At 37.8% G+C, this 27712-nt stretch overlaps 1 protein-coding gene across 1 annotated transcript in view; it reads left to right on the top strand.

Moving 5' to 3' along the window:
• The window catches only part of LOC150086286 (spermatogenesis associated 6-like protein), a 168659-nt gene that overhangs the window by 19708 nt on the left and 121239 nt on the right, over positions 1-27712 (top strand). The window contains exon 3 of the mRNA XM_090374849.1: positions 10624-10761. Within this exon, the coding sequence (XP_090230975.1) occupies positions 10624-10761 (138 nt within the window). The remainder of the gene's footprint in view (positions 1-10623; positions 10762-27712) is intronic.

Here is a 27712-nt window from a genome sequence, read left to right as displayed (position 1 = left end):
TTTCTTGCAAATATTAGATTAAAGATTGGAAATTAGTATTAGTATTGGGAAAATTATGCAAGTTTATATAGTATAAAAAAAGGATCCCTTTTTTTATACTATATAAACTTGGGGTACTTCAGAGATTAATATGCCCATCTTTAAATTTATTCAGATTATTCACTTTTACAACACTAGGTGGAAGTTTATTCCAGCAATCAGTTACTCTCTGGCAGAAAGATGTTCAAATTTTTGCACATCTATTCTGTATCCATCCTCAATTTAAACTACAATTTAAATTTATTTCCTCTTGTGTGTGTGTGTGTGTGTGTGTGTGTGAGAGAGAGAGAGAGAGAGAGAGAGAGAAAGAGCAAGAGCAGAGATGCCATCAACATTGTTTACTAAACACTTCATTTAGATCACCATGCAGATGCCTAGTTTCCAGATGCTGGAACATTGTAAGAATACCAGTCTGTGCCCAAACTAACCTTGTTGCTCTTTTCTGACCCCTTTTCAACAGTTCTACGGCCTTCCTAAAATGAAGTTTCCAACCATCTATGTGGTATTGAAGATATGGCCAAACCATCATTGACAGAACCTAATGAGCTGTTTTAGAAGGCTATCTGCAGTCTGCTCACAGAACATCAACATCTCACTAAAATTATCCATAGGTCTTTTTCATTAATAACTATTTTAATCTCAGAATAACATCCATTTGGATAGAAACTACTTTTGCTACTCAAATAGTATGTTATTCTGGGATTACTGTTGCCGAAATGCAGTACCTTACATTTATCAATATAAAACCTAAACTGCCATTTTTCAGCCCATCTGCCTAGTTTAGCTAGATCTACTTGAAGTAATATACTTTGATTAATGTCCATTACCACGCTTCTCACTTTTATATCATTACCACTCTTCCCACCTTTGTATCTTCAGAAAACTTGAAATACCTACATCAATATTAACTCAAAGTATAATTTGAACATGGCGCAATTAATTTTTTTGATGTCTGCATTAAAACACTCTTATACCACAAAAAAAGTGCTGCTGTATCAGCAAATACTTGAGAGATGCTAACTACAGTTGTTTAAATTTATTAAGCAAACTATGAAATTGCAAAATCAAAATTAAAAAAAAAAATAATAAAATAAAATAAACGATCAAAAGCATGCATTCACCCAGGAAGTACAGTGGCATGGAATTCTGCAAGTTATTCTAAATCTGCATGGAAATCATGGAGGCACAATTGCTGCCTAAAATAAAGCTAGGAACCCCCATCTGCACTCAGGACCGTGCCGAGCCATTTTAGCACCTGAGGCAAGAATGAAAAATTGTGCCCTTCCCTAAAATATTAAAAAAACATATGACTTATTTAAAATGAAATAAGTCATATATTATTGTTTTCTGTATTTATAAATGATATTGATGATGGTATATCAAGCTTGATGTCAAAGTTTGCAGATGATACAAAGGTTGGCAGGGTTGTTAAGGACACTATTGACACTATGCTGCTGCAACAGGATCTGGAAAGGTTGAGCAGATGGGCTGAGAGGTGGCAAATGAAGTTTAACATTGACAAATGTAAAGTACTACATATGGGAAACAGTAACCCCAGAGCAACATAAACTCTGTGGTACTACACTGACAGTGGTAGAGAATGAAAAGGATCTGGGGGTAATTGTGCAGGCAGGTATGAAGTTCTCTGAGCAGTGCAGACGGGCTGCAAGAGTAGCTCATGGTGTCTTGTCAATGATATACAGGAATTTTTCTAGCAGGGATGAGGTGATTATTCCTTGTATAAGGCAATGGTACAGGTCTGGAGGCCTCATTTCAAGAAGGATGTAGAGCTGCTGGAATGAGTACAGAGAAGGGCAACAAGATTAGTGAATGGAACAAAAGGTTGTTCTTACGAAGAAAGGCTTAAGTTTTGCAAATTACAGTGTCTGGAGACTAGGCACTGGCGAGGTGATCTGATAGAGGTGTATAAAGTCTTTGAATGATTTGAGCATTCTCAATGCTGATGGGATTCTTCCTCTAGCTCAGAATAATCACCTGAGAGGGCATAAATTCAAATTGAGGAAAGACAGATGTAGGATAGATGTGTGGAAATTTGCCTTTAGCCGGCGGGTAGTTGGAACAGACTTCCATCCCTTGTTGTGGAAGTTGATAGCCTAAATAAATTTAAGGCTCAACTGGACAGGTATTTCAAATGAACGGAAGGGTGAAATGGGAGTGGTTTTTTTTTTTTTTTTTTTTTTTGGCTGATGCTGCATAAGCTTGGTTTCTTGCATCATATGCCGCTACTAATGCTAAATACATTCCTGGTACACGTTTAATAAAAATAAAAAGATAACAAAAAAATAAAATAAAAACTGTTTGAAGTGATTTTTATTCTGATGAGCAGTATTTATTAGAAATATATAACAGATTTATTTATGTGTCATTCATTTTAAAAATTATTTAATCTTTCTTTTGGTGCCCCCTTCAACTTTTAACCTGAGGCAAGAGCCTCGTTCACCTCACCCTCAGCACAGCTCTGCCCATACCTGAATGCCAATGCCTTCTAAGGGAAATAATAACACCAAAGAAAAAAAGTTTTAGGAAACCACAATAACAGCTTGATGAAAGACATCTGCAACTGAAAAAATTCCGAAAGCTTGCATTTGTCATGGCCTACTATTGCTAGCAGATCAATCATGGATGCCTGATGCAAGCAATAAAGATAAACTGGACTAAAATGTGTGTGTTTAAGTATGGTTGACACACCTTATAACCACGAAACAACTTTAAGAAACTGAAAGGCAAAATGTAAAAATTTCGCTGTTGATTAGAATTGATCAACGGGACTAAGTGCACTAAGTGTAATGTAAATCAAGTTATGGTCGTTTCCTCCAAAACATTTTCTTATTTTTGCATTGTTATTTCTCTTTGTAGGATTTGGTGTTCACTTATGGTTAGTGCCAGCAGCAATTCTAATTTTATTTTGTTTGGCAGTTTTACTGTTACTGTGCTTCCATGGAAGAGTGCTGGTTCTTGTTTGGTTATTTGATTTTAATTTGCAGTTTCATAGTTTGCTTAATAAATTTATTTAATTTCTTGGTAGCATCTAGTTAACACCTCTCAAATATTTTTTGTTGTCACATTCAGAAGCAATTTTTGTACATGGTGTAAGAGTTTTTTTTTTTTTTTTGACCATCACTACCATTAGCATTAGTAGAGGCATTTGATGCAAGAAAGCAAGCTTATGCAGCATCAGCCAAAAAAAAAAAAAAAAAAAACCCACTTCCACTTCACCCCTCTGTTCGTTCCAAATACCTGTCCAGCTGAGCCTTAAAAACTTATTTAGGCTATCAACCTCCACCACAAGGGATGGAAGTCTGTTCCACCAACCAACCACCCGCTGGCTAAAGGCAAATTTCCTCACGTCTATCCTACATCTGTCTTTCCTCAATTTGAATTTATGCCCTCTCAGGTGATTTTTCTGAGCTAGAGGAAGAATCCCATCAGCATTGAGCATGCTTAAACCATTCAAGGCTTTATACACCTCTATCAGATCACCTCGCTGGTGCCTAGTCTCCAGACACTGTAATTTGCAAAACTTAAGCCTTTCTTCGTAAGAGCATCCCTTTGTTCCATTCCTAATCTTGTTGCCCTTCTCTGTACTCGTTCCAGCAGCTCTACATCCTTCTTGAAATGAGGTCTCCAGACCTGTATACAGTACTCTAGGTGTGGCCTGACCATCGCCTTATACAATGGAATAATCACCTCCTTATCCCTGCTGGAAAAATTCCTGTATATCATTGACAATACTCCATGAGCTACTCTTGCAGCCCATCTGCACTGCTCAGAGAACTTCATATCTGCCTGCACAACCACCCCCAAGTCCCTTTCATTCTCTACCACTGTCAATGTAGTACCACAGAGTTGATACGTTGCTCTGGGGTTGCTGTTTCCCATGTGTAGTACTTTACATTTGTCAATGTTAAACTTCATTTGCCACCTCTCAGCCCATCTGCTCAACCTTTCCAGATCCTGTTGCAGCAGCATAGTGTCAGTAGTGTCCTTGACAACCCTGCCAACCTTTGTATCATCTGCAAACTTGGACATTAAGCTTGATATACCATCATCAATATCATTTATAAATACAGAAAACAATAATGGACCCAACACTGAGCCCTGAGGGACTCCACTAATAACATTAGTCCACGATGAGCAGTGTCCATTGATTACCACTCTCTGTCTTCTCCCCCTCAACCACCCCTTTATCCATAGCAGCAATTTGCCTCCAATGTCACACTGCTCCAATTTGTGTAGCAGTCTTCCATGTGCAACAGTATTAAAAGCCTTTCTATGATCCAAGTATATAATATCAAAGTTATTCCCTGCATCCAGTTCTTTTGTGACTGCATCATAATATCCAATCAAGTTGGTCAGGCAAGACTTCCCCTTAACAAAACCATGCTGTGTCTGAGCTATAACTGAAGTCTTGTCTAAATGATCCTGCAGTGCTTCTTTAACCAGTGCCTCCATTAATTTTCCTGGAACAGAAGTTAAGCTCACAGGTCTATAATTACTTGTGTTAGCCTTTGATCCTCCTTTGTGAATTGGGGTCACATTTGCACATTTCAAGTCTATGGGTACCTCCCCTGAGTCCAAGGAAGCTCTCATAATTATGGCTAAGGGTTTGCTTACTTCCTTTGCTGCCTCCTTTAATATAACTGGATAGATCCAATCCACCCCGGGTGCCTTTCTTGTGTTTATCTTCAACAGTTTCTCCTCCACTTTACTCCCAGTTATTTCAAGATTCTGTAGCTTACTGCTAGAGTTGAATACACCTCTGGCATTCCCCTTGCTGAATAACCCCTCATGTGTGAATGTCGATGCAAAATATTCATTTAGTTTGTTAGCTACCTGAGCAGGATCATCAACAGTTGACCCATCAATATCAAGTGGACCAATCTGATTCATCCCCTTCCTTCTAGAGTTAACATAAGTAAAGAACTCTTTGCTGTTTTTCTTTGCATCCCTTGCCAAGGATTTCTCGTAATCTGCCTTTGCCTGCCTAACCTCCTTTGTAACTTGGTTGCATATCAACTTGTATCTATCATAGGCTTCTGTGTCATGTGTTAATTTGTAAGTATCCCATGCATTTTTCTTCTCTGCCATATGCCTCATTAGTTCATCTGACATCCATTTTGGCCTAAACCTTGAACAATATTTCTTAGTTGGTATGTAAAGCCTAGTAGCTTCCAAGATAAGTTCTTTGAATGCTTCCCATTTTGAATTTGCTGTTGGTAACATCATCAGTTGGTCCCACTGTATAGAATTTAAATACTGTCTCAGTCCATCGTAGTCGCCTTTACGGAAGCAATAATCCTTCCCTTTACCCCTAATGGTAGTTACCTCTTTGAGTAAATCCCACTTCAGCACACTGTGATCACTGCCACCTAGTGGTTCGTTTATCTGCAGATTCTTAATGCATGAAGAATCACTGCTGATAATCAAATCAAGAGTATTACTCCCTCTAGTTGCCTCCCGAACATGCTGATGTAGAAAACAATCATCCAATAAATCCACAAAAGCCCTGCTAGTGTGTGAGTAACCAGCCCCCAAATTCCAGTCAATATCTGGGAAATTAAAATCTCCCATTATAAGACTCTCTGATTTACTGGCCCACTCTATTTCCCTGTACAGTTCCTTATTATACTCATCAGAGTCATTAGGCCTATAGCACACTCCTACTCTCAATTTTGATCTCCCAATGCTTATGTCACACCAAACTGACTCAACTGGCTGATGTCGACTGGCTTCACTTCCTTGGTTTTTATGTGTTTCTTAACTAATAGCATAACCCCTCCCCCTTCCTATCCTGTCTATCCTTTCTGTAGATCTACATCAATATGTCAATACAAAGAAGAGAAGAATGAGTCAGATCACATCTTTGTGTAACGAGTCTGGGAAAGTCTTAGATAACGTAGCTGATGTGCATAAAATGAACAGGTACTCTGCATTGATATTTACTTACAAAAGACCCTTTTTAGCGAGGAGAAACGGAGTGAAGATGAGAAGCATAAAATTAGTAATACTGAAATTTAAGATTATTTATTGGAAAACCTTTCGAGCCTGAAGGAAAGTACACTTCTTGGGGTTCATGGCATATACTCAGTAATTTTGGGGAAGGTGGCAAGAGAGTGCATCGAACCATTATGGTTAATTATGAAGTATCGTTGGACTCAGGAGAAATTCTCTTGGATTAGAGAAGTGCCAATGTATCATCTGCACAGAAAGGTGGTTCTAAGAGTGAGGTGGGTAATACCATCTGGTTAATCTGAGTTTAGTGGTAGGAAAAATCATGGAGGCAGTGATCAAGAGTGCAATACAGTGGCATTCTTATAAAAATGAAATTGGGAAGCATACATAACACAAGAAAGTAATGTGGATTAGGTTTCGACAGAAAGTAATGCAGAAGCTGCTTTTACATATATATGGGGTAGCGTCACTAACAAAATGCAGACTTTTTTTGTTGCCATAGATTGATTTTCATTCTGGCCATAATAGCTCATGAACATCATTCACAAATCTCTCAGCTGTGGAGTAATTCATATTTTTGAGACCGTTACAAGCAAGCAAATGCATTCGAGAAGGCTCTGAGTCTAATTCCCCACATACTAAATGTGCAATGTAACAACCACATGCATGTGCCATTTCATCTCATCAGCAGATATACAGATGCAATTTTATCCAATATCTTGATAAATTTTGTAAATAATATCATCATAAATATCATTAAGGTAATTCTTCTTTGTGAAATGTTTTTGAGTTATACAACGGCTATAAAGTAAAGTAATGGATTGTTTTGATTTATACAACAGCTATAAAGTAATGGGCTGTTAGGAGTAATACAACAGCTATATCTAGTTTTTCAAAAATTTTGAAAACTGGATTGCTTAACTTATTGAAAGGGATATGATATTGCACTTTTCTGTTCTCTTGAGGTGCATGGCTTGGTCAATGTGCAATACTGTTTTTACATATCGGTCAATTTAGAATTCTTTTCTGCATGGAATAGTCTTTTCACAAACAGTATAAAGGACAATGCTTCCATCTGTAGTGAACTCTTTTCCATGACTGGCAAATCCATGATTCCATATGTTTAGCAGCAAATCTGATTTTTGACATTTTGAATGAAATTTTGAATTGCCTATTCTGTAAATTTTTTTATAGCAAAACTGAACTTCTGTTACACATTAGCATTGGTAGAGGCATACGATGCAAGAAAGCAAGCTCATCAGCCAAAAAAAAAAAAAAAAAACCACTCCCTCATTTCACCCCTCCATTCGTTCCAAATGCCTGTCCAGTTCAGCCTTAAATTTATTTAGGCTATTAGCTTCCACAACAAAAGATGGAAGTTTGTTCCACCAATAAACTACCCGCTGGCTAAAGGCAAATTTCTGCACATCTATTCCAACTATCTTTCCTCAATTTGAAACTGTGCCCCCTCAGATTCTTAGTCTGAGCAAGAGGAAGAATCCCATCAGCATTCAGCTTGCTCAACCTGTTCAAGGCCTTATACACCTCAATCAAATCACTTTGCAGGTGCCTACTCTCTCCAGGCGCTGCAATTTGCAGAACTTGGGCTTTCTTGGTAAGAGCACTCCTGTGTTCCCCTCACCAATCTTGTTTCCCTTCTTTGTACTCGTTCTAGCAATTCTACATCCTTCCTAAAATGAGGCCTCCAGACCTGTACACAGTACTCTAGGTGTGGCCTGACCATTGCCTTGTATAACGGGATAATCACCTCCCTGTCCCTGCTAGCAAAATTCCTATAAATCATTGACAAGACTCCATGGCCTGCTCTGGCAGCCTGTCTGCACTGCTCAGCAAACTTTATATTTGACTGCACAATTACCCCCCCCCCCCGGGTATTTTTCACTTTACACTTCCCTGAGTGTGGTACCACACAGTTGGTACGTTTCTCTTCAGTTATCGCTACCCATATGCAGTACTTTGCATTTGTCAATGTTAAACTTCAGTTGCCACTTTTCAGCTCATTTTCCCAACTTATCTAGATCCAGTTGGAGTAGCATACTGCCTTTACTGTCATTAACAACCCTGCCAACTTTTGTATCATCTGCAAACTTGGACATTAAACCTGATATACCTTCATCAAGAAGGCCTCCGTAGCCGAGTGGTCAGGAGCGGGAGTGCAGTAGTTGTTGTGTTGTTTTTTAGGAGCATTAGCAACTAAGGCCATATTGCTCCGTGAACATGCGGTGGTCATTCCTGACCTTTCCGCATCCTCCGTATTTGGTGGTGGAGTGCAGTAGAAGACGCTCTTTGAGTAGACCGGGGTTCAAGCCCCCTGACTGCTAAATACAGTCAATCTGCCAACCCGCAGCCTGCCAGACCAACGTGGCAGATTATGGTCCATTTCCCTCAGCATGAATTGTTGAGGAGGCTTCCATCCTGCAGTGGGGGTTGATAATGGCTGCAGTTTACCTTTTTTTTTTTTTTTTTTACCTTCATCAATATCATTGATAAATATACAAAACAACAATGGGCCCAACATTGAACCCTGGGGAACTCCACTAACAATGTTTGTCTACGAAGAGCAGTGTCCATTGATTACCACTCTCTGTCGTCTCCCATCCAACCATCCCTTTATCCATTGTAGCAACTTACCCTTAATGCCATACCTCTCCAATTTGTACAGCAGTCTTCCATGTACAACAGTATCAAAAGCTTTCCTGAAATCCAAGTATATGATATCAAAGTTATTTTTGGAATTCAGTTTCTTTGTGACCACATCATAGTATCCAATCAAATTGGTCAGACAAGACCCATGCCGTGTCTTAACTGTTACTGCAGTCTTGTCTAGGTGATCCTGCAATGCTTCTTTAACCAGTGATTCCATTATTTTCCCTGGAACACAAGTTAAACTAACAGGTATGTAGTTACTTGTGTCACCTTTTGAACCCCCTTTGTGAATTAGTGATACATTTGCACACCTCCAGTCCATGGGAACTTCCCCTGAGAGAATATCCAAAGAATACACATTCAGAATCATTGATGGTATGAGAATTAAAGTAAAATACCATTGACATGATTTTTTATGCTAAATTTATTGTAAAATTGTGATGTTTTCAATGACTGAAATTGCATTTCTGAGTTTAATGCATAAAAACTGCTACAATTAATGAAATATTTAGCATTTCTAGTGCAGCTTATGGGATTTTGCAGTGATATACAAGAACTTTGCCAGCAGGAGCAAGGCAATAGTTTGGCTACATCTTGAGTACTATGTATGGATCTGGATGCCTCATTTAAAAAAAAAAAAAAGATGAGTGGATCTCTTGGAATGGGTGCAAAGTAGAGCAATCAGATTAGTCAAGAACACAAAGGGTATTCTTACTACGGTTTTGCAAATTACAGCATTTGGAAACTAGGTACCTGCAGGGAGACTTGTTTGAAGTGTTAAGGCTTTAAATAGATGAAGTAAACTTTATGATGATGATGGTGTTCTTTCTCTTTCTTGGACGACACATAAAGGGACATAAATTGAAAAAGGATGGCTGCAGGATAGATGTGTACAAATTTACTTTCAGCCAGAGAGTAACTGAATGTTGGTACAAACTACCATTTGGTGTTGTGAAAGTGGATAGTTTGAATAAATTTAAGAAAGAATTAGACATATTATTAGAGGGTATGGAGAGAAGACTTTTTTTTTTTTTTTTTCTGATTAATTCTGTATAAGTTTGATTTCTGGCATTGTTTGTCATTATTGATAATAACAATAATGTTCATGTTATATGCATTTGCCTATGCACACATGCTAATGAATATAATCTGTTAGTAATGACAGTTTATAACCTTTTTATGGAAACTACCCTTGACCGTTATATGAAAATGTGCTATACTATGCATTTCTGCTATTCAGCATGTTTTTGAACATGTTACAGCAGATTGTGTGCTGTAACATGTTCAAAGTTATTGACTTCATTATTTTCCCACACACAAGTAATTACTTGTATGTTAAACTTACAGGTAATTATTTGCTGTGCGAGGTAGTAATTACCAGTAAGTTAAACTTACAGGTAATTACCCATTTGACACTTTGAACCACAGTTCACAATTGTTTATAATAGATTTACAATAAAGTTGGCATCAAAAAGTGAAAATTTTTGAATTATTTCTGGCCACTTTTTAAGATTATAAATGGATTAACTTTTTACCCCCTTTAACCATGTGCACATGTGATATCTCAAAAACACTGGTGTCACCAATTATCAGTTAAATTTCGATTACTATAACACTTAATGCCATTTAAAATCCTTTATAAAACTGTATTCTTTTCCTTTAAGAATAGCATTATTTGAGATGATCAGACACAAATAACATAATCAAGTAAAGATATAGAACAAGGGAAGAATAGGTACATAATGTAAATTTTGGAGTCGGTGAAGTTGTTCCAATCGAAGATGTTTTATATGACGTAATATAATTAAAGGAAAATGGAAGACATTTTGCATTAGTATAAAAAATATTGGTGGATGAAATCCTTAAATCATATTATCAGCATCTTTATTTTACCTACATTTTGTATTTTAATATTAAATAATAGTTCTGTATTAAATTCCATAGGTATCATGTCCTGGAGTGTGGCTCCCAAGCAGAGACGATGTGTACCTCAGAATTACAATGTTTGGAATCCATTACCATACTAAACTGTTGTCCCCAATATTTCCCATATTTGTTTTTGAAAAATTTAGGTTTGAAAAGGTAAGATGTGTGAATACTTTAAACAGTTGTAAATAAAGTAAGTCAGAAATTTTATTTACCGAGCACTAATATCTTGAAAAGCTCTGCTACTTTTTTGTCTAATAACTTTGAGCCTTAATTATCTGATTACGATTGATATTATACAGAATGTTTTAGTTAAAAGGCACCAGGGTCTGTATCTATGTTTAGATTTAGGCTATTTGTCTACTTGACCTTTTTTACTGCCATGTTTGGACTAAAAATTTTGAATTTGGTGTTAAAATTGGGCTAAGTATTACCTTTAGATTTTGACTTCTAAATTTAAGTTTTGCTAATCAACAACTTTTTTTCCAAATGAGAAAATTGTTCCCCATCCTTGGTTTAGTCTAAAAATGCCATCAGTGTACCTTTTGAATTGAATGTTAAGTGATTTTATTTGAAAAGAAAAAAAACAAAATAAAAAAAAAAAAACAGTTCTATGTTGTGTTCACTCTAGTATTGCATGTAAACATGCACATACTAGAGTGCACACACCCAAGTGTTTACTTTTTAATTTTTTTTAAAAATAAAATCAATTATATTTGTTTCAGAGGTACACCAATGACATTTTCAGACTAGACTAAGGATGGAACAACTTTCCAATTGGGAATAAAAGCAGCTGATAGGCAAAATTTATATTTGTAAATTCAAAAATCTAAATGGCAATAATCAAAATTTTCAACCAAAACATGGCAAAGAAGGTCCAGATGATAAATAGCCTGAACCTAAAAAAACCTTTATATTAAAAGGTTAAAAGGATGTTTTAATCTTGTTTATTTTTTAGGTTCAGGCTATTTGTCATCTATGCTATATTTGGGGTTAAATTTCTGAATTTAAATGTTGCCTAAACAACTTTTTTTCTTAATGAGAAAGTGTTTTCTGCCCTCAATTTAGTCTAAAATCGTCATCAGTGTATTTCTGAAACAAAGATTAACCAATTTAATTGGGGGGAGAGGAACAACCACAATGGTTGTATGTAACGTTCGCTCATCAGTGCATCTACACTGAGTGGACAGAAATCATAGGATACCTACCTATTAACGGGTAGGCCCACCTTTCGCCTGGATAAGGGCAGTCACATGGCAAGGCATGAGTCCACTAGTTCACGAAAGTGTTCCACACATATTTCCATTCATGCTTGCTGCACCGCTGTCCATAATTCCGTTGCATTCCTGGGTGGGGGATCCAAAGCTCAAACAGACCTTTCCACAGCATACCAAAAATGCTCCACACACAGGGTTCATGTCTGGTGAATAGGGAGGCCATTCCATGGTGGTAAAATCTGCAGAATGCTCATCGAACCATGTTCTAGTCACCACTAGAACATGGTTCGATGGGGAGGTTCGTTAGCTCTGTGGGGAGGTCCATTGTCCTGCTGGAAGAGTCCATTGCCCTGTGGGTGCATGATGATCATGAGGGGATGCAGCAGATGGTCTGCAAGGAAGGATGTCCATGTAACCTGGACCATTCAGAGATGTATCTAGATGTACCAGAGGTCCCAATGTGCGCCAGCTGAACATGCCCCAGACCATTACCGACCTTCCACCTGCCTGAACAGTTCCTTGTTGACACGATGGGTGCAGAGCTTTGTGCGGTTTCCGCCAAATATGCACCCTCCCGTCCGCTCAAAATAACTGGAAATGGGACTTATCGGACAAGGAGACCTTGTCTCCAATTATCCAAGGTCCAGTGTTGAAGTTCTTTTGTGCAGTTGAGGCGTAGAGTCATGTGTCGTGGTGTTAGCAATGGGACTCTGGTGGGTCGGCTGCTCCCATAACCTATTGCGGCCAATGATCGTCTGATGGTCTTGGTGGAGATGTTTCTGGCACCTCCATCGTTGAAGTCGGTGGTGATTTGTGCCACCCTCACTCTCCAGTTGGCTGAAACAATGCGAGACAGACGTCGATAGCCACGTTCATCCACCAGCTTTCTCCACCCGCAGTGCTGTCCATGATGTGATGTTATTCTGGAAATGGCACATTCCCAATATACTCTTGATACTGTTGAATGGAGAAAGTGCAATTTCTGCACCACCTCCGCAATAGAGTGACCCACGCGTCGGGCACCCACTATCAATCCCTCTCTTAAAGTCAGTTAACTCATTATGTTTATCCATACTGACATTAATTACCATCTACTTGAGGCAGTGTACCTATATACCCGTTAAGCGGTGGGTTCATCCACTAGTGAGAGGGGTGACAGCGTCGTGTTACCCAGGAACAAGGTATCCCACGAATTCTGTCCTTTCAGTGTATTTAGCTGTAGAATGTAGCTGGTATTGTGTGGGCAGTTGGTATTGTGTCTGCTAATATTACAGCTACTGTTATTTTATTTATTTATTTTTTGTACAGATAAAATTGGTTTACATTCATTTCAGACATTATGCCAATGAAAGTTATTCCCTCTCCTCACTTTAAAAATGTTTTTGATGAAACTCCCAAGACTTTACTCTTAAACATTTTTCAGACTGAAGTAAGGATGGGGGGGGGGGTTATAACTTAAAAATTGAAAAACAAAGCAGTACCAATTATACAAAATTTAAATTTAGAAATTGTAAAATCTAAACAATAATACTTCAATTTTAACACCAAATTTAGAAATATGAGTTCGAATATGACAAAATAGATCAAGATGACAAATAACTTAAATAGATATATTTAAGTTATTTTTACCAAGAAAGGCTTAAGTTCTGCAAATTGCAGCATCTGGCGACTAGACACCTGCTAGGTGATCTGTGTATAAGGCCTTGAAGGATTTGAGCAAGCTCAATGCTGATGGGATTCTTATTCTTCCTCTGATTATGCACTTGAGGTGACAAATTGAGGAAAGACAGTTGTAGAATAGATGTTCTGAAATTTGCCTTGAGCCTTCGGGTGGTTGATTTCTGGAACCAACTTCCATCCATCATTGTGGAAGTTTGATAGCTTAAATAAATTCAAGGAAGAACTGGACATACTTTTGGAGTGAATGGATGGGTGGAATTGGAAGATTTTTTTTTGCCGATGCTGTATAAGCTTGCTTTTTTGCATCATATGCATCTACTAATGCTATACAGTGTGGTCATAGGTTATACAATTTCCTGTGACCACATCACATAATATTTAAGTCAAATGAATAAATACAAGTGCATATATATACATGTTTGTTATTCTTCTGAACAAAAAAAAGAAGTAGTGTCTGTAAATAGAGACCTTCAAACTTTTTGAATTATTTGTTCTTTTGCAGTAGTAATAAAGACTACTCTAAAAAAAGTGGAACTTGAAAAGCTAATTTTTAGGCATTATTTATTTATTTATTAATACTCAAAAAAATCCCACAATATTGTGAAACCTTTTTGATGAAAAATTATATCTTAATATACACAAGAAGTACCACATCTGAAACTGGTAAATATACTAAACACAATAGCCAGTACATTACAGTTTGTAGAACAATCTTTCTATATAATCTGCATTGCTGAAGTTGATGTATCTTACATCTACAAAATAAACATTTTCACCAGATTTAATACAAAAAATATATCCTTGGCTAAATGCTAACAGCATGAAGGAGATTGTTTATGCATGGGTATTACACATACATCATTTCTACTACCCAGGGAGTATGAATGCATTATTTGATTATTTATATGATGTGGTCACAAAGGAACTGGATGCAGGGAATAACTTTGATATCATATATTTGGATCTTAGAAAGACTTTTGATACTGTTGCACATGGAAGACTGCTGCACAAATTGGAGCAGTGTGGCACTGGAGGCAAATTGCTGCTATGGATAAAGGGATGGTTGAGTGGGAGAAGACAGAGTGGTAATCAATGGACACTGCTCTTCGTGGACTAATGTTATTAGTGGAGTCTCTCAAGGTTCAGTGTTGGGTTCATTGTTTTCTGTATTTATTAATGATATTGATGATGGTATATCAGGTTTAATGTCCAAGTTTGCAGATGTTACGAAGGTCGGAAGGGTTGTTAATGATGGTACGCTGCTAGAGCTGCTGGAGCGAGTGCAGAGAAGAGCAACAAGATTAGTGAATGGAATAAAGGGTTGCTCTTACGAAGAAAGGCTTAAGTTTTGCAAATTAGCGTCTGGAGACTAGGCACCTGCGAGGGTGAGCTGATCGAGGTGTATAAAGCCTTGAAAGGTTTGAGCATGCCCAATGCTGATGAGATTCTTCCTCAGAATAATTGCCTGAGGGCATAAATTCAAATTGAGGAAAGACAGTTGTAGGATAGATGTGCAGAAGTTTGCCTTTAGCCAGCGTGTGGTTGATTGCTGGAATAAACTTCCATCTGTCGTAGAAGTTGATATCTTAAATAGATTCAAGGCAGAACTAGGCAAAATTTGGAGCGAATGGATGGGCGAAATTAGATTTTTTTTGGCTGATGCTATATAAGCTTGCTTTCTTGCATATGTGCCTTTACTAATATATATTAATACGGAAGCAATTTTCTTGAGACGGCTGATAGGCGTAACCGATCAGGCTGAAAGTGGTCTCAAATTTAAGGTATTTCTTCCTAGGTGTGCAGAAAGATGGTAAAAATTTAAAAATTCCGAATAGTTTTATTTTATGGAACAGGCCAGTTTGCAGTTTTGTACTAAAAATGAGAACAGTTCAACATTCACTTCATAGATGGAGCCACATGAAGATGTTAAACAAACAGTTATCTAAGTTGTAAGGCATTTTTTTCTGATTAACAATTTGCTCTTAACTATTTAACTGATTAACAATTAATCTGTAATTCTGTAATTATCCTGCCTTTTGTGAATAGGAGAGACATTTGCACATTTCCAGGGACCTCTCCTGAACCAAAGAATACTCAGATGATTATGACTTAATTAATTTCCTTAATTAAAAGAAATTTACTTAATTTCTTTTGTTGCTTTTAATATAATTGGATAGATTCCATCTGCCCCAGAAATTTTTACTTTTAGATTCAACAGTTTCTCTTCCACACTCCTCTCAGTTATAATTTGTTATATATCTGGTATTCCCATTCCTAAAAACCCCTTCACAGATGAATGTATCTGCAAAATATTGATTCAATTTGCCCAGCAACCTGTGTGGGATCATTAGAAGCTATACTATTCATATCCAGTAGTCCATCCTTTTCCTTCTAGTGCTAATATTAATTTAATTAGTGGCCAAAGCCATTTGTCTTACATAGCATTGAGCAAACTAAGTTTGCAACTTAATGTACTGATCTTATATTGTATAGACAGCTATGCCATAAGTTGGCTTGGTACTGCACTACTCCAGTAGAGAAGTATATTTCTGTTTCATTTAAAGTGTTTGCCACTGCCCAGACTTGAGTTTTGACTCTGTTTGGTGAGTCATTAGTGAACAGGTAAATGCAAATACCTTGGCATCCCATGATAAGAATTATCCACAATATATGAGATGTGAGGATTCACAAAAATAAAATTAAGTTATTGGTAAAACTTGTGCTTGGATTGCTGTAAAACATTATTGTGAGTGTGGCCAAAGTTGTTTTCTTGCATAGCATTGAGCAAATTATGTTTGCTACTTAGTGCACTGATCTCATATTGGTGGCATCCCTTTGCCACAAGTTGAATTTGTATTGCACTAATTTAAATATAATTAGCATTAGTAGTGGCATATGATGCAAGAAAGCAAGTTTATACAGCATAAGCCAAAAAAAAAAAAAAAACTACCCTTCCTATTTCACTTATTCATTCTCTCCAAAATTTTGTCCTTTCTTGAATTTATTTAAGCTATCAACTTTCACAGCAGATGGAAGTTTGTTCCAGCAACCAACCACTCACTGGCTAAAGGCAAATTTCTGCACATCTATTCTGAAATTGTCTTTCCTCAATTTGAATTTATACTGCACTACTCTGGTGGAGAAGTATATTTCTGTTTTATTTAAAGTGTTCACCAAACTTGAGCAGATAGGCAGTGTGAAGACCTTATCAACCCAGTGAAAAGTGATGACATTTAGCAAGTCATTGCTGTTATTATCACATCACATATATTGTTGATATTTCTTGTCACTATGTTCGGTTTCATGCTCCTAGCTTGCCCAAGTATTTACTTACTTTTATTCAAACTTTCATGACCTTTTTCTGCCAAACTAGCTATTACTTGAGGGCTGCTTTTGGTAATATTTCTGCCCTTTTTTCTTTTATTTTCTCCTCATAATTATTCTTTCTTTCTTCCTTTTTATCACTAATCTGGTCTCTGTACTCCTACCATAGTATAATGATGCAATAATTAGAGCCAATGCCAAGGCACAATTAGTTAGATGATGGGTTTTATGCTTCCAGCATACCATTCTTTAATTGGCAGTGTACTGCTCTCTTTTTGCAAAGTCTGCATTTACTTCATTCTATTTTTTACCACCATTTGGCTTTCTTTCTCCCCCCCCGCTACTTCCAAAATTTTATCCACACAGTTAAAAAAAAAAAAAAAAAACCCAATTCACCCATCCGTTCACTCCAAACATTTGTCTAGTTCAGCCTTAAATTTATTTAAGTTGTCAACTTCCACGTCTGTACCAGCAATCAACTATCCGCTGGCTAAAGGCAAACTTCCGCACATCTATTCTACAACTTCTTTCCTCAATTTGAATCTATTCCCCCTCAGGTTCTTAATCTGAGCAAGCAGAAGTATCCCATCAACATTGAGCCTGCTTAAGTCTCTCTTGGTAAGAACACCCCTTTGTTTCTCTCACCAATCTTATTGCCCTTCTCTGTACTTGTTCTAGCAGCTCTACATACTTCCTAAAATGAGGCCTCCAGACCTGTACACAGTACTCAAGGTGTGGCCTGACCATTGCCTTATGCAAGAGGATAATCACCTCCTGAGGTCTCTGCTAGCAAAATTCCTGTATATCATTGACAAAACTCCATGACCTGCTCTGGCAGCCCACCTGCACTGCTCAGCAAACTTCATATCTGACTGCACAATTACCCCCAGGTCTTTTTCATTCTCCACCTCCCTGAGTGTAGTACCACACACTTGGTACATTTTTCTTGGGTTGCTGCTGCCCATATGCAGTACATTGCATTTGTCAATGTTAAACTTTAGTTGCCACTTTTCAGCCCATCTGCCTAACTTTTTTAGATCCTGTTGCTGTAGCATACTGTCTTTACTGTCATTAACAACCCTGCCAACCTCTGTGTCATCTGCAAACTTGGACATTAAGCCTGATATACCTTCATCAATATCATTGATAAATACACAAAACAACAATGGACCAGAACTGAACCCAGGGGGACTCCACTAATGCCATTAGTCCACGTAGAGCAGTGTCCATTTATCACCACTCTCTGCTGTCTCCCACTCAACCACCCCTTTATCCATTGCAGCAACTTGCCCTTAATATCATACTGTTCCAAATTGTAAAGTAGCCTTCCATGTGCAACAGTATCAAAAGCTTTCTTCAAATACAAGTTTACGATATTTTTTTTTTTTTTTTTTTTGATTTGGTAGTTGTTGGCGCATCGGCTTCTGTGGCCATATTGCACCTCCCAAGGTTTTTGCAGTACTTTGATCCAAGCCCGAGGCGGGAATCGAACCCGCGACCTTTGGGTTGCCGGGCAGGTACTTTACCCACTCGGCTAGCCCGGTCGGCTAAGTTTACGATATAAAAATTATTTTTTGCATTCAGTTCCTTTGTGACCACATCATAGTATCCAATCAAATTGGTCAGATAAGACTTCCACTTAACAAACCAATGCTGTGTCTGAACTGTTACTGCAGTCTTGTCTAGGTGATCCTGCATCGCTTCTTTAACCACATTATTTTCCCCAGAACAGATGTTAAACTAACAGGTCTATAATTATTTGTTGTTGTTGTTATTTGGTTTTTAGGAGCATTAGCAACTAAGGCCATATTGCTCCTGGAATATGCGGTTGTCATTCCCTGACCTTTCCGCATCCTCCGTATTTGGTGGTGACGGGCTCAAATCCCAGGCTAATCAAGAAGCATGTGCTACGCACTGCTGCTCCTTCCCACCTGGCTACGGAGGCACCATAAATATTTGTGTTACCCTTCAAACCTCCTTTGTGAATTGGGGATGCATTTGCATATCTTCAGTCCATGGAGACCTCCCCTGAATCTAAGGATGCTCACATAATTATGGTAACTTCACTCACTATCTCCTTCAATATAACTGGATAGATTCCATTCACCCTAGGTGCCTTTTTTATGTTTAACTTCAACAATTTCTCCTCCACTTTGCTCTTTGTTATTACAAAATCAGTTAGTTCCCTGTTATGGTTGCAGTCTCTTGATATTGATTGTAACTACATATCCTTACTAATTATATAGCTATATTGATAGTGTTGGCATACTCCTCACCTGTACTTTCATAATCACTTGTGGCTCTAATTCTTCATTTTTTTGTATTTACTCATGGTTCAAAAACTTTTTTATATTTTTATTATTTCTTTATTAACCCCACTAGCAAACAGTATGAACACAATTTGCATTTGCATTCATTCATTAATTTTTTTCTTATATATTTATTACTATCAATATCATTCTTTATTTTTTTGGTACTTAATTCTTTAATATGAAATCCACTTAGGTTTTCAGATTTTTTATACTTTTATTCTTCCTTCTTATTCTCTTCCATGGAATGACCACTACTCATAACTAACATTTTCATATATCTATTATATATATATATATAACTCCAGGGACTGAAATCTGGTGAGTATGGGCTTGGCACACCCAGGGTCCTGAGCCAGATATCATTATTCTTCTCTTTCTTGGTGATTCCCTTCTACTTCTCTCTCTGTCAGTATAACTTAAATTTTTTTTTGGCTGGTGCAGCATAAGCCTTGGGCTTCCTTGCACTATATGACTAATAATAACAATAAATAGCTTTACATTCTTCTTCAGAAATTTTGCAGGAAGTTATAATTTCCATAAACACCTTAAAATTCACATTTCTCCATTTTTTTAGTTTAACACATCGCTTAAACTTGAATTTCACTTAAGACACATTACTCTAAACAAATATTTCTTTTCAGTGAACATCATTATATATATATATATATATATATCACAATGATGTACACTGATACTCAAAAAACCTCCGATTTGTTCAAAATTCAGAGTACAGTTATATCATGTATTTGATACACGTGCCTTAGCATGCATGTCAGACACCTGCTCTTGTGAGTAATTCGTTCTTTCGCACTGCATTACAGCTGATTCCAAAGGAAGGGAGGCGAGAGGAATGAGGTATAGTGTAGAATAACCATTCACGTACAATATAATAATGACGTGTAGAATTAATATTTAAGTAATAACTCAAGCGTAGCTGTTCCGGTAAAAGTTATAGTAGAAAGAATTATAACTTTGGCTCACATTGTTCAATAGTAACAAGAAGTGGTCCGCTTGTTTCCTGAAATAGCATTAAAAATAAAAATTTTCATTCGGCCTCTCAATCACCCCTTCCGATCGATCTTTGCGAGTAGTAGTTATTGAGAGGCCTAACCCCTCCTACTCGTTTCTTTCCACGCAGCATGTTACCTGAACCGTGCAGGTAACAAAAAAAATAAAAAGATTGTTAACTTCAGAAAGAGTCTTCTTACCCTTGGATCTTTGGACAGCAAATGATAGCCAGATCTAGGTCCGCATTGATTAGACTATTTGTTACTTCACGTAATTTTGTTTCCCGATTTTAAACGAGCGCCAAGGGGGAGAACTCGGTTCTCGATAAACGGTTTAGAAGTTCCCCTCACTACTGGTTTTAAATCGGAAAAGAAAACAAAATTACGCGAAGGGAATAGATTGTCCAATCACCGCGAAGCAGTGGAGGAGCTAACTGCTCTGTGTCGCAAAGATCCATGGGTAAATAAAGGAAGCTTCACATTCTAGTGTTGGAAAATGTGGCATTTACTTCGAGGAGAAGGCCGCGAAGTGATTTATAATATGCAGCAATATTTTTGATAAAGAAATAGAAGCCGTTACTACCGGTAAATAAGGTAGAGACCGAGAACAAATTACAACGATACCATTGATGATTTTGATTTTTCAATAAATGTAATCTTCATTGTGTACAAAAGGATGTATACAATGTACCCTTCATGGCAGGAATGCCAGGGGCTTCACATGGGCTGGTGGACGGGGCCCACATCGAAGTTCGGGTTCATCCCCTAGGGCCAACAATATAATAAGTTTCAGTTAAATTATTCACAATATATTCATAAAGATATTATACAATTTTTTGACATTATATACAATATTATACAGACATCCTTTTTTTTAAATTTATTATACTGCGACCTTACTGTGCAGTTTGACTTGAGTTTAGGTCATCAAGGATCTCTCTCCGGTATTTGCGATCCTTGACAAATTTGTAGAGATCGCCTTCGATTGCTTGGACTGTGATAAGCATCTGCTTGGGGAGAAAGCGGTCGCTAAGGGCTAGTCTATTATAGGGTTACCATCCGTCCTCTTTTAACCGGATTTGTCCTAATTTTTTGTCCGGGTTGATTTTTATATTATACGCCATTTTTTTATGCAAGCTCGACGAAAACTACCGAGTTACGTTATACAGAATCTTTTTCGGAACAGGAGACGATTCTTCAATTCGAATTTCCGTATTGACAATTAGGCGGAAGACTCCGACGATGCTCAGTTTAGTGCATTGAGATTGTTACCAACCCACGCCTGCTTCAGAATTTACGCACGTATAAATTTTATATAGTCTAGCAATGCAATATTTTGGTTTAGAGAGTAGATAACGCGTGAAGATCAGATGGTGTGCCAGAAAAAGATATACTGTATAAATTACAGGAATTCCAGCATGTCAAATAAATATTGACAGTTAGAGGGACTGTTTTCTCTAGAAATTGATGGCAGCATTTGAAAACGTGGATTTGAGCTGTGTGCACACCAAATTGATTGAAAGTTGCGTACTGTCGACTAAATTTGGTATACTTATCAACGATCCAATCAAGATGCAGACACTAGTTTATTTAATACCAAAGTTTACCTTTATTTAAAATACTGTTTTTCACTTTAATTACAAAAATATTTATTATCCATCTTTATTTCTGCAATTAGGTTAGTTTAGTTGTGAATGTAAAACATAACCTAACCTTAATAAAATTTATGCTTCACTACTTACAATAAAAAATATTTATTATTATTTCAATTATAAAGACTATACTTCTAAAAGGAAGTGCATGTTTACAGAAGAGATGAAAAACAAATTTCCATGTTTTGTATCTGGCTGAGAGGAATGGGAAGCTGAATGTAAAGTTTGCAGAATGGGGACATATGTTTCAGTAGCCAATAAAGGGGTTGGTGATTTGAAGCATCACATTGAAACTGAGAAGCACAAGAAAGCAGTGCAAGGTGAAGCCTCTTCGGGAAAGGTTACAGATTTTTTTTGCCAAAGCTGTCGGTAAAATAGAATATGATCTGGCTGCTGCAGAGGGTACCTTTGCTTTTCACACTGTTAAACATCATAGTAATTACAAATCAATGGATTGCACAACTGTCATGTTAAAAAATGTATTTTTTGATTCTGAGATAGCAAAAAGATTTTCCTGCACTAGAACCAAGACAGAAGCCATTTTAAACTTTGTACTTGCAAATCATTCTCTTAATGTTACTGTAGAAACTTTAAAAGAAAATAAAATTGCATACTGTGGGGTCTCAACTGATGGAAGTAATCATGGTTCTGAAAAAATCCTCCCATTAATTATTCAGTATTTTGATGTAAATGAAGGAGGGTTACAAACAAAATTAATTGAATTACAGAAGATGCCTAACGAGACTGCAGATACCATTTCTACGTATGTTAAAGAAACTCTTGAAAAAAAATGGTTTGTGTGAAAAATGTATTGCATTCACTGGGGACAATTGCAATACAATGTTTGGAGGACTGAGATGAAATGAAGAAGGGAATAATGTCTTTACAAAATTAAAGAAATCGTTGTATAACAAGACTTTGATTGGAGTGGGCTGCCCTGCACATATTTTGAACAATTGTCTTCAGAATGGCGCAGAAGTTGATGTAGAGAACATTGTTTTTAAAATTTACCAGTATTTTCATAATTATACAGTCTGGACTGAAGAGCTTAAGGAATAGCCATAATTATGAGAGCATCCTTGGACTCAGGGGAGGTTCCCACGGACTGGAGATGTGCAAATGTGTCCCCAATTCACAAAGGTGGATCGAAGGGTGACACGAGTAATTACAGACCAGTTAGTTTAACTTCTGTTCCGGGTAAAATAATGGAGTCACTGGTTAAAGATGCATTGCAGGATCATCTAGACAAGACTGCAGCAATAATTCAAACACAGCATGGGTTTGTTAAGGGAAAGTCTTGTCTGACAAATTTGATTGGTTATTATGATGTGGTCACAAAGGAACTGGATGCGAAAAATAATTTTGATATCATATACTTGGATTTCAGGAAAGCTTTTGACACTGTTGCGCATGGAAGACTACTGTACAAATTGGAGCAGAATGGTATTAAGGGTAAGTTGCTACAATGGATAAAAGGATGGTTAAGTGGGAGAAGACAGAGGGTGGTAATCAATGGGTGCTGCTCTTCATGGACTAATGTTATTAGTGGAGTCCCACAGGGTTCGGTGTTGGGTCCACTGTTGTTTTGTGTATTTATCAATGATATTGATGAAGGTATATCAGGCTTAATGTCGAAGTTTGCAGATGACACAAAGGTTGGCAGGGTTGTTAATGACAGTAATGGCAGTGTGCTACTGCAACAGGATCTAGATAATTTGGGCAGATGGGCTAAGAAGTGGCAACTGAAGTTCAACCTTGACAAATGCAAAGTACTGCATATGGGTAGAAGTAACCCCAGAGAAACGTACCAACTGTGTGGTACTACACTTAAGGTGGTAGAAAATGAAAAAGACCTGGGAGTAATTGTGCAGTCAGATATGAAGTTTTCTGAGCAATGCAGACAGGCTGCTAGGGCAGGTCATGGGGTTTTGTCAATGATATATAGGAATTTTGCTAGCAGGGAAAAGGAGGTGATTGTCCCTCTGTATAAGGCAATGGTCAGGCCACGCCTTGAGTACTGCGTACAGGTCTGGAGGCCTCATTTTAGGAAGGATGTAGATTTGCTTGAGCGTGTACAGAGAAGAGCAACACGATTGGTGAGGGGAATGAAGGGATTCTCTTACCAAGAGAGGCTTAAGTTCTGCAAATTGCAGTGGCTGGAGACTAGGCACCTGCGCGGTGATCTGATTGAGGTCTATAAGGCCTTGAATGGGTTGAGCACGCTGAATTCTGATGGGATCCTTCCACTTGTTCAGATTACGAACCTACGGGGACATAAGTTCAAATTAAGAAAGGACAGATGTAGAATAGATGTGCGGAAATTTGCCTTTAGCCAGCGGGTGGTTAATTGCTGGAACAAACTTCCATCTGTCGTTGTGGAAGTTGATAGGTTAAATAAATTTAAGGAGGAACTGGACAGGCATTTGGAGGGAATGGCGTGATGATTTTTTTTTTTTTTTTTTTTTTTTGGCTGATGCTGCATGAGCTCCTACACTTGCTTTCTTGCATCATGTGCCACTACTACTACTACTACTACTAATACTGTAAGTTTGTTGAGATTGAATATAGACAGCTCCTTTCTCACAGCAAGACGAGATGGCTTTCATTATTTCCAAGCATCACAAGGCTCATAGATATGTTTCCAGCTTTACAGGCTTATTTTCTGTCCCAAGAAAAACCTCCCATTGTGATTAAAAGGTTCTTTGAAAATGGATTTAGTGATATTCATCTTTGGTTCATGCAATCACTTATGAGTGTATTCCATACACACATATTTTTCTTAACGAATTGAAAGGGAAAGTAACTCAGCTGCAGAAGTGCTAGATGTAGTAGTAGTAGTAGTAGTTTTAGTCTCAGTGAAAGAAATTATCTCGAAATGGATGGATCACAACTTCATTCCATTAAGAGTAAAGGAAATGCTATACAAAAAACATGATGAACAAAAAACAGATTGGTCCACTTGATATTGATGGGTCAACTGTTGATGATCCTGCTCAGGTAGCTAACAAACTAAATGAATATTTTGCATCGACATTCACACATGAGGAGTTATTCAGCAAGGAGAATGCCAGAGGTGTATTCAACTCTAGCAGTAAGCTACAGAATCTTGAAATAACTGGGAGTAAAGTGGAGGAGAAACTGTTGAAGATAAACACAAGAAAGGCACCTGGGGTGGATGGGATCTATCCAGTTATATTAAAGGAGGCAGCAAAGGAAGTAAGCAAACCCTTAGCCATAGTTATGAGAGCTTCCTTGGACTCAGGGGAGGTACCCATGGACTGGAAATGTGCAAATGTGACCCCAATTCACAAAGGAGGATCAAAGGCTGAAACAAATAATTATAGACCTGTGAGCTTAACTTCTGTTCCAGGAAAATTAATGGAGGCACTGGTTAAAGAAGCACTGCAGGATCATTTAGACAAGACTTCAGTTATAGCTCAGACACAGCATGGTTTTGTTAAGGGGAAGTCTTGCCTGACCAACTTGATTGGATACTATGATGCAGTCACAAAAGAGCTGGATGCAGGGAATAACTTTGATATTATATACTTGGATCTTAGAAAGGCTTTTGATACTGTTGCACATGGAAGACTGCTACACAAATTGGAGCAGTGTGACATTGGAGGCAAATTGCTGCTATGGATAAAGGGGTGGTTGAGGGGGAGAAGACAGAGAGTGGTAATCAATGGACACTGCTCATCGTGGACTGATGTTATTAGTGGAGTCCCTCAGGGCTCAGTGTTGGGTCCATTGTTGTTTTCTGTATTTATAAATGATATTGATGATGGTATATCAAGCTTAATGTCCAAGTTTGCAGATGATACAAAGGTTGGCAGGGTTGTCAAGGACACTACTGACACTATGCTGCTGCAACAGGATCTGGAAAGGTTGAGCAGATGGGCTGAGAGGTGGCAAATGAAGTTTAACATTGACAAATGTAAAGTACTACACATGAGAAACAGCAACCCCAGAGCAACGTATCAACTCTGTGGTACTACACTGACAGTGGTAGAGAATGAAAGGGACTTGGGGGTGATTGTGCAGGCAGATATGAAGTTCTCTGAGCAGTGCAGACGGGCTGCAAGAGTAGCTCATGGAGTATTGTCAATGATATACAGGAATTTTTCCAGCAGGGATAAGGAGGTGATTATTCCATTGTATAAGGCAATGGTCAGGCCACACCTAGAGTACTGTATACAGGTCTGGAGGCCTCATTTCAAGAAGGATGTAGAGCTGCTGGAACGAGTACAGAGAAGGGCAACAAGATTAGTGAATGGAACAAAGGGGTGCTCTTACGAAGAAAGGCTTAAGTTTTGCAAATTACAGTGTCTGGAGACTAGGCACCAGCGAGGTGATCTGATAGAGGTGTATAAAGCCTTGAATGGTTTAAGCATGCTCAATGCTGATGGGATTCTTCCTCTAGCTCAGAAAAATCACCTGAGAGGGCATAAATTCAAATTGAGGAAAGACAGATGTAGGATAGACGTGCGGAAATTTGCCTTTAGCCAGCGGGTGGTTGGTTGGTGGAACAGACTGCCATCCCTTGTGGTGGAGGTTGATAGCCTAAATAAGTTTAAGGCTCAGCTGGACAGGTATTTTGAATGAACAGAGGGGTGAAGTGGAAGTGGGTTTTTTTTTTTTTTTTTTTTGGCTGATGCTGCATAAGCTTGCTTTCTTGCATCAAATGCCTCTACTAATGCTAATGAAGGACTTGTACTTGAATGTGAAAAATTTTCTAGTGATACAAAAAATCTGTATAGAAATGGCATGGAATATTTAGATAAGTGGCTTCACCATATGGAATCCATTTCCTGTTTTATATGGATGAAAATGGATGCAGTACCAAGCTGGAACCATGTAGAATGTTCTATTTCCTACTTGATTGACAAAAGGGTAACAATTGATGATGTTAAGTGTTTTGACCAATTTAACAATTTGAAGAAATTTTTTGAGGGTCAAATGAATAATAAAGACTTTAAAAATATGCTTATACATGAAAAGTGGGCCAAATATTTTAGTAATTCAAAAAATATTGAATTACATTCAGAATTGTTGAAAATTGCCCGGTTTTTCTTTGCAATTCCTTCTCACAATGCAAATGTAGAGAGAGAGTATTTTCTCTAATGCAAAGTCAGTGGACGAAAGAAAGGAATAGGTTAAATGTTAATTCTGTAAAAGGTATTTTGTTTTTGCAGTGCAATTTCAAACATATGTCATGCATTGATTGGGCGTCTCCGTAGCCAGGTGGGAAGGAGCAGCAGTGCGTAGCACACGCTTCTTGATTAGACCGGGGTTCGAGCCCGTCGCCACTAAATATGGAGGATGCGGAAAGGTCAGAGAATGACCACCGCATATCCCGGAGCAATATGGCCTTAGTTGCTAATGCTCCTAAAAAAAAAAAAATCCAAACATGCATTGATTTTTACACATATTTGAGAGGCAATCCAGAGCTATTGAAAGAAATAATTTTTCAAGGCAAATATGAATGTACTAATCCTAAACATCAGTAAATGTGGTTTACATTGTCTTTATTTTATTATTTGCATAATATATTTGTGCTCTTTTCTGTCCTCTTTTTTAATCCAAGATGAACTTTTTTGTCCTCTTTTATTCGCCTCAAAACATGTAAATGCCCTCTTTTTATGAGTGCAGAAGATGGTAACCCTAGTCTATTGTGGTTGGCTATAAGTGTTGGAGCTGACCTCAGTCCGGGTTGAGGGATTCTTCAGCTGCACAGTTCTCATATGTTTGACTCCAATATTATTCCAGTGGTCATTTTGGCAGTTAGTGTGAGGCACCTTTCCATTATAAGGTTTGGTAGTTGGGCAAAGTTCAGTGTGGTTGCCATCGCAGTTCTTTGCTGGGGTTGATGATGATGTTTATGTGTGATCCAATGAAGGAGCCAGTATTCGGAG

This window comes from Mastigoproctus giganteus, chromosome 5 (genome assembly GCF_048544385.1).
Source record: "Mastigoproctus giganteus isolate SK-2022 chromosome 5, ASM4854438v1, whole genome shotgun sequence".
Lineage (NCBI taxonomy): Eukaryota > Metazoa > Arthropoda > Arachnida > Uropygi > Thelyphonidae > Mastigoproctus > Mastigoproctus giganteus.
Note: the sequence above shows the minus strand (reverse complement) of the source record. Positions and strands in the feature narration are given on the sequence as shown.